The sequence below is a fragment of the Pongo pygmaeus genome, chromosome 5 (genome assembly GCF_028885625.2).
Source record: "Pongo pygmaeus isolate AG05252 chromosome 5, NHGRI_mPonPyg2-v2.0_pri, whole genome shotgun sequence".
In the NCBI taxonomy this organism is placed as follows: Eukaryota; Metazoa; Chordata; class Mammalia; order Primates; family Hominidae; genus Pongo; species Pongo pygmaeus.
The window spans coordinates 117,611,755-117,619,431 of record NC_072378.2 but is presented as its reverse complement, the minus strand read 5'-3'; the positions used below and the strand labels follow the sequence as shown (position 1 = coordinate 117,619,431).

Sequence of the window (7,677 nt, the reverse complement as noted above, 5' to 3'; positions counted from 1 at the left end):
TCTAATATTCCAATATTAAAACTCTGTAAACAGCCCACTGAAGGCTTACATTGGAAAAAAGGACCTACTATAGACAACACTTTGATAAATGTTCCAACTAATTTTCATCAGTAAGTTTTGGAGGAAGAAAGCACAACAACACCATTTTCAAACATGAGGAAACTGAGTCTCATCATTATATAAGCAGCCAGACTTCTCTTCTGTGGTAGATTGGGGTCTGGCCTAATCTGGCACCAAGCTCTTGCTCTTTCCACTGTGGCACCTGCCTTTTAACGGAGGCTGAGCCTTGAGTGCCTCTAACACCCCAGCGAGTAGGGCTGACCAGTGAGAGTCAGGGGCAGTTTGGTTTGGCATAGTTTATTACAATTAGTGTGCACATAAAACCAGGTAAACTCCACAAAGTAAACCATTTCCCCTCCACACTAACCAGCAGCTAGTCTGCCATGACCCTCCAGCACCCCCATTATTTTAACATATATACATTTCACAGGATGTAATAACCATACAAATAGGGTTATAATACATTCTTCAGGGAAAAAAATTTTGGTCCATATTTTCTATTAAAAAAACACACACACTTTCCTCTTTGGTAAAAGAGGTTAAATCTCCCATAGTTAACTCACAAAAGAAACTCAAATAAAAACTACTGAACATGAGGTTCAGCTGAGGTCTGGACTGTTCTGGAATTACAGACGCCTCCTTGAGGGGAAAATCATTTCTTATAAAATGAGATCAGTTTCCAACAGTTTCATGTCAGTAGAAAAGCTCGATTTAGACTTGGTCAGAATCACTTTTGTATGAACATGTTCCAAATAACTTTGTTTTTCAGAGAACAATGGAAGTCACGAAAATGTGCTACTTCTGAAGAAAGTCATGAAAACTGTGGCATCTGACCTCAGCAATATTTTTAATCTGAGGTACAAAAACATCTGACACAGCCATTCACACTGTTAATTCCTGTGCCACCTTCATGGTCACGGGAGCTGGGCCGACCTCTTCGCATCCCCCTCTGAAGTGGAGACTAAGGAAAAGGGCAGCTACTGAGGTGTTGTTTCTTTGCTTGTTTTTAAATCTACAGTCATAATTGCTAAATAAACAACCACCCTGGTGTGCTTTTCATGCTTCAAGTAATTCATTTCTTCCAGGAGAAGAATGTTAAAAACGCTTTTAGTTCTAGTTATCAAAGGAGAGGAAATGACTCAATAACAACAAGATTAGGTTTAAGCAGACCTGCTGCTAACACAGTATCAGATAATATACTGAAAAAAATGAACATACTATTTATATACGTTTTGCAACAGCTGCATTTTCCCACTTAACCTCTGTGCAGAACTAAAATCTGATAGAGCAAACTTAACTTACTTTTATTATTGTTAAATACAACTCTGTACAGATCACACCTTCAACACCAAAGCAGCTCAATATCACAGTCAGAGGAATGAAAAACGCCATCTGAAAATTTTCATTTTTCTAGCCCAACAAAACCCAACAGACGCACCCTAAGGGTCAGCACAAAACCAGCTGCACAATTTTGTAAACAGTATGACAGGTTGTCTCTAGGATCCTACTGGATCACACACACACACGCAAGTGTACACACACACCGATACACACGCATACTCTGGACCTGCAGGCTCCCTTCTTCCAGTGCCTTGCGACAGCCCGACGCTCAGTACCACAGCAGGCTTCTTTCACATTGTGTTCACAAAAGGGCAGTCATGGCCGTCTGGTTGAGGGGTGTGAGGCAGTCTCTGGGGGCAGAATAGCTGTCACTCGTCCCGGGATGCGTTGGGGGCTTCTGAGAGTCAGGGTACCCACTTTCGGTGGCGAAGGCGCTGACAGCTTTGGGCTGGTCGTAGACCCTGTCCGCAGGCTGTGCGCTGTGTGGCCTTTGATAGTCTCCGTCCTGGGCGCCCACACCCGCTACGAGGGAGAAGCCGCCCGAGGAGAGGGAGTGTTTGTGGCCGGGCTGGGGCCCTGGGACGCGGTAGCCGCTCTGCGCAGAGAACGTGTGGGCGCGCAGCAGGTGCCGCTCCACGATGGGCGTGGCGTACTCGGGCTCCGGGGGCGCCAGGGGCAGCGCGTACTCGTGGCGGCCGGCCCGCTGCGGGCAGTCATAGTGGCCGCCGGCGTCGGTGCTCACCCCTGCCTCCTCGGCGTCCGTGTCCATGGGCCGGAAGGTGGAGCCCTTCCTCGTGACTGTCCCGGTGCCAATCATGAGGGGCTGCTGGTAATCTGCAACCACAAGACAGATGGCAGTTAGCGGGCACCACACACGGGCCGGCCTGTCAGTGGCAGACGGGGATACGCTGCTTCAGGTTGTGGTGACTGACTCTCCCCCCGGGTGCCCTCAGGTGTCCCTGGCACTGCGGAAAACCCTGATGTGAAAGCCACAGAAGCCACCACAGGCAGTACACAACCGCACCGCCTGCTCAGGAAGCCTCGCAGGGTCTTCTCAGAGATGGGGGCGATGAAGACGTCCTGGGGCATGGGGAAATACTTCAGGGAGGAAGTGGCTCTGAAACTGGCTCTGGAGAAGCTATGGAGGTGGAAGTCACACAGTGTGGAAATGGAGGAAAAAACAGCCCCGAAAACAGAGTTTGATAGGGCCAGAGTATGAGGGACACAGAGTAGTTTGTTTAATAGGATATGAGGACCAAAGCAATAGGTCAGGGCCTAGTGGTGACAGTGAGGATGATGCCAGGAGCTCCCATTTATAGAGCTCCTACTCTTTGCCAGGCGCTATTCCAATAGCAAGATGTTAATAATCTTCAAAAAAATCCCCTGAGGTAGACTGTTACTCCATTTTACAAACAGGAAACCAAGGCAGAGAGAGACTAACTTTTCCTAGGTCACACAATGGGGCGATGGAGTAGGATTCAAACGCACATCCTGAATATATGCTGTTAGCCACGCGTTAGAGCATGGAAAAGCATTGATTGTCTTGCTAGGAAGTCTGGTTTAATTCTATGGGAAATGACAGACTGGCACTTTCAGAGGTAACTGTGGAGGTTGACCGAAGAGGAAAAGATCAAAAAGTGAGAGGTAAAAAAAGCACAGAGAAATGCACATAGAGGTCACAAACTAGGAAAGAGGAAAAGTGACCCTTTGGGACAGGAATCAGGAATTTGTTAGCAAAGAGAGGTGGGGTATGAGGGAAGATGGGAGGCAAGGACTCTTTCCAGAGGGTAAGCCTGGATGAGGCTGGGATGTGCAGTCGAGAAGCCATTAGACAAGGAATGCACAGAGCATGTGTGGTAAGGGTTAGGAACAATGGATTCGATTGTGGGTGCTGAGGAACGGGTGACATCTGCAGGTGGAGGCGTCCAGCAGGCTGCTGAGAATTATGGACTGGGGACTGAGAGGGAAGTCTGGGTGTGAGAAGCAGCATGGACAAACATGCAGGGAAGGGCACTGCTAGAAGTTGGGGAGGGTGTGGGACTGTTTAGGGGAGAGACTCTGGTGAGTGGGGTTGAGACAGAACCTGGGTCATTGCACATCTAAGGAGCCTGAGGACCACTCAGGGAGGAAGGAGGAGGGACTGAATTAGAAGCTGAAGGAGAATGAAAGGCATAAGAGAACAGAAAATAGGTTCTCCCTTCATGTCACTTCCAAGGAACAAGAGGATGGATTTTGGTTGCAGAGGATGCTCTCCTTGTCCACAAAGTGACTCAACCAACCCTTAGGCTGACAACTCCCAGTCACTGATGTGCACATGCGTCACCTGGGAGCTTCCAGTTCTATGGCCTCCCTTTCTAACAAGCCCCCAGGTGATGCCTATACTGCGGGTCCTCAGGCTGCATGTGAGGAGGGAGAAGCCAGAGCGCAGTGCTACTCAGAGCATGCCCCACAGGGTCCTATGTATCTGAGAACTGTTTTCAGCAGTGCCATAGAGACAGGTGCAGAAACTGAGACTAAGTGTCAAGAAACTACTCTTAGTTACTCTTTATTACTCTTAGAGTAATTTTATGTCTGTTGAATCTAATAATAAAAAATTAGAGCTTTGTATTTTGTATCTTTAAAATTTCCTTATTACTAGTATTTTATATTGCATTTTACAGTGTATTCATTCATGATGGAGTAGAAATTTTAAAAAAAGAAACAAAAAGCATTTCCCCATAGATGGTTTGGGAAGCTCGACTCTTGATGTGGCTTGTCAGGGACACTGAGGCCCTTCTCATACTGAGAGAGTTCCTTTATTTCCTATCTCACCTTCCTCAGGGCAGGAACTGTATTTAATTCCTCCTTTCAGTCCCTCTTTACCAGTGCCTTAATCAAAGCTCTGGTAACAAAAATAGATTCAGGGCTTCCAGATACAAGTAACACATCAGGGCTATCACTATGGATGTCACTATATCCCCTGCAGGTGAAAAGACTGGCTGAATAGGGCTTTTAAGTAATATCTCAGTGTCAGTTTGTAATTCTGTGCAGAATGCAGAAAAAACACATTTCAGATTTATTGGACCCTATCTAAATAGAAAAGGATTTTGCCTTATTTCTCTCCTGTCTCCCTCCCCCAGAAGCAGCACCTCCAATCTAACAGCACAGTCCTAGAAATATGACACTTACCTGCCATATCACTTGTGATGAGATCTAATTTTTGAGTCATCTCCTTCTCATTATCATAGCTGATGGTAAACTCAGCTGACTGATGTCTGGCAAAGGGATATTTAATCTGCTTCCAACAGTCTGGAATAAAGGTAACATAAAACAAATGAATATGTCAGAAATGTAATGCGCGTCCTCCAGAACATGTTCCTTGATGAGTCAGAGGTCAGGCTGCCTCCTGACAGCTGACAGTGATAAATGTCCTCCTCAGGTGTGTGTGCTAAGAACAGCATGCCAAGGTCATTAACCACAACAGCAAACACTACTCTAACCATACTTTCCGCTGTGCCTTTAAAAGGTATTTTGCCCTCATCGGGTCCCAGATTCTCCCTTTGTGAGATCATCTGGGTATGGTCTCCCACAATCTGCACTGGCATGGCATCTGTGAGGCAGAGGAGACACTGCAGCTGATGTTTAGACCCTGGGGAGGTGGAGTCTCAAATGGTCCCTGTGCTTTCTCCGGGGTCCTGCCCCACTGCCCTCTCTCTCTGGACCATGGCTAACTCATTGCTTGGGCGCCTGTGTCTGGGAAAGTGAGAAAAAGACCAGACGGGGCTGGTGTGCAGGATTATCTGAAACCTGCACACCAGCCCTGCCTGGTCTTTTTCTCACTTTCTCATCAGGGTGGAAAGTGCAGCACAGGCCTGCAGATGCTAACAACACGGGCCTACTTCAGTTCCCTGATAAGGCTTTTGTCATACCTCCTTGATGGCAGACAGTGTCGTGGCCTAAACTCCAGTGGCCAAGAAAAAAGAACATCGACAAATGATAGGGGATGACATTGAACAAAAGTAAAGTGGCCATTAAAATAAAGAGACAGGACACAATAAATTCCTTCCTAATAGATATGCTACTTTAAAGGCTACAGGGCTTATGTCTTTTAACCAAATAAATGTGGGCCACTGGCCTTCTTATGCTTTCAATCAGCAGATCCTGTCCCTTCCTCAAAGACAGATAAAATTGTAGACAGAGTTTTCAACCAACCTGTTTTCTGAGCCTCTGCTGATCCATACGGACTTCCTTTCTTCTTCTTCCTATCAAGATAAAAAGTCCTACTGAATATTTATAAGCCAATGTATCTGCCTCTCTCTCCCTATATAACATAAGGATCATAATAGTACTTACCTCACAGGGTTGATGTGAGAATTAAGTGAGATGGCAGGGCCATGTGCTTTAGAAAATCATACAAATATGTAGATTTATCTATAAATTTATCTCATTTATAAGAAAGCTCACAAGATTTCACTAGAAGAATATATACTAATCTTATTTTGCATATTAGAAATCAGTGCCTTATTTAGTTTATCACTAGCTCATGCAGTCATCCTGAAGCAATTCCTCATGACCACATGTTCTCACTTCATCTCTACTATACACCAGTCCAAAACTGTGGGTGTCTTTAAAAGCATTTCATACAAGCACATTACACTAAGGCATTCTTTAACTTATGAATATCTACCTGAACCAGAGACTTCTGTACCTTCTCTCATGACGGCAGAAACTATTCTTCATTCTATTTGTACTAATACACACATTATAGATTCTGAAGTTGCTTAAAATATAAAAAGAGAAAACTTCAGAATACTTTCCATTTTTTGTTTAGATCCAACATCTAACAATTGTTAAAATAAACATGGATCTTAGGGTTCTGGAAGAGATTCAGAATTCATCTGGGTAAACTATATTTTATACATAAGGAAACAGGCTTGGGGAGGCTGAGTTACGGGGCAGCTTGGTGATACCCCAAGCAGCCTAGTTAATATTCCTTTTACTCTTCAGGGAGGAGAAGCACAGATACTTCTAAAGCAATATATCAATTTCAGGATACTTCAACAATACTCAAAGGTTAAGTCTTTACCAAAGGTCTCTAAATGACAAGAACTGCTTATAAAGTAATACATGGTGGGGTGCGGTGGCTCATGCCTATAATCCCAGTGCTTTGGGAGGATCAAACGAGACCAGAAGTTTGAGACCAGCCTGGGTGAGAAAGCAAGATCCCATCTCTACAAAACATAAAAAAATTAGCTGGGCATGGTGGCACATGCTTGTAATCCTAACTACTCAGGAGGCTGAGGCAGGGGGTTTGCTTGAGCCCAGGAGTTTGAGCAATCTCACCACTGCACTCCAGCCTGGGAGACACAGGGAGACCCTGTCTATAAAAAAAGATTAATAAAGTAATACTCGATCATTTCTACTTTTATCTATCTTGTTTGTAAAATATAAGTTAACATTTTATTTTGAAAGAAGTCATGCTGCTTTTGTACATATGCATTTCTGAAGAATAAACTTTTTGGTTTTTTATTGTTCGCATAATTAGAGAAGAAATTTAAAAATGTAAAGTCACCATACTTTCTAAAGGCTGCAAAGATCCCCATTCCAGCAAACACCAGGACAACAAGGAGCACCAATGGAATAGCCACCGTTGTAATATTTATTCCTAAAGAAGAGGGAAAGCCATCACGTTACAACACAAATGACCAACAACCACTTTTCATGATCTAAAACTGAACATGGAATTGAAAAGTCTTTAAGCATTTAATATAGGGGGAAAATGAATACATGTTAGGCATTTACTGACATTGGAAAGCAAAAAGAAAGGATTCAAAATCCTGGCTGAAGTTTGGGAAAGTAAAATTTCTCCCCCAGCCCCCCAGAGACAGTTTCCAATGTTCCTCAGGGACTAACAGGTACACTGGGCTTGTTGCTTGGCCCATATTAAACTCCAAAAATCTGAAACGAGGGGAACGTTTAACCCTTCCCCCACCCCTCAGGTGAGAACTATTTAGACAGTTAAATGATTTAAGCACAGTGTGGAGCTCCTGCTTTGGCTCAAGCAATGTGTTTCCCCAGATGGCAGGCGGGTTTGGACCTGTACCATAACAATAGCCTGGAAAACTGGGATCCTCGTTACAGAGCTCTGGGGCTGCGGACTGAGAGGAAGTGCAGCCTGATGACCTCAAACAGCATTTCCACTCTGTTGCATGAAACACCACATCATGTTTTCCTGCAACTCTTTCTGCTCTAAAAAAAGGACACTTTGACAGCCACCAAGGCAGGCCCCAAGTTTGT

The 7,677-nt window shown here is 44.7% G+C and overlaps 1 protein-coding gene across 4 annotated transcripts in view; it reads right to left on the bottom strand.

Moving 5' to 3' along the window:
• Positions 1 to 341: 341 nt before the first annotated feature.
• DCBLD1 (discoidin, CUB and LCCL domain containing 1) overlaps positions 342 to 7,677 on the bottom strand; it is a 67,150-nt gene continuing 59,814 nt past the window's right edge. For 2 of the 4 annotated variants that reach the window (XM_054490685.2, XM_063666533.1), the window contains 4 exons: positions 6,958 to 7,045; positions 5,593 to 5,642; positions 4,570 to 4,689; positions 342 to 2,235 (listed from right to left, as the gene is read on the bottom strand). In XM_054490685.2, the coding sequence (XP_054346660.2) occupies positions 1,703 to 2,235; positions 4,570 to 4,689; positions 5,593 to 5,642; positions 6,958 to 7,045 (791 nt within the window). In that variant the 3' untranslated portion in view covers positions 342 to 1,702. The remainder of the gene's footprint in view (positions 2,236 to 4,569; positions 4,690 to 5,592; positions 5,643 to 6,957; positions 7,046 to 7,677) is intronic. The other 2 variants (XM_054490689.2, XM_054490688.2) reach the window with 2 other exon arrangements.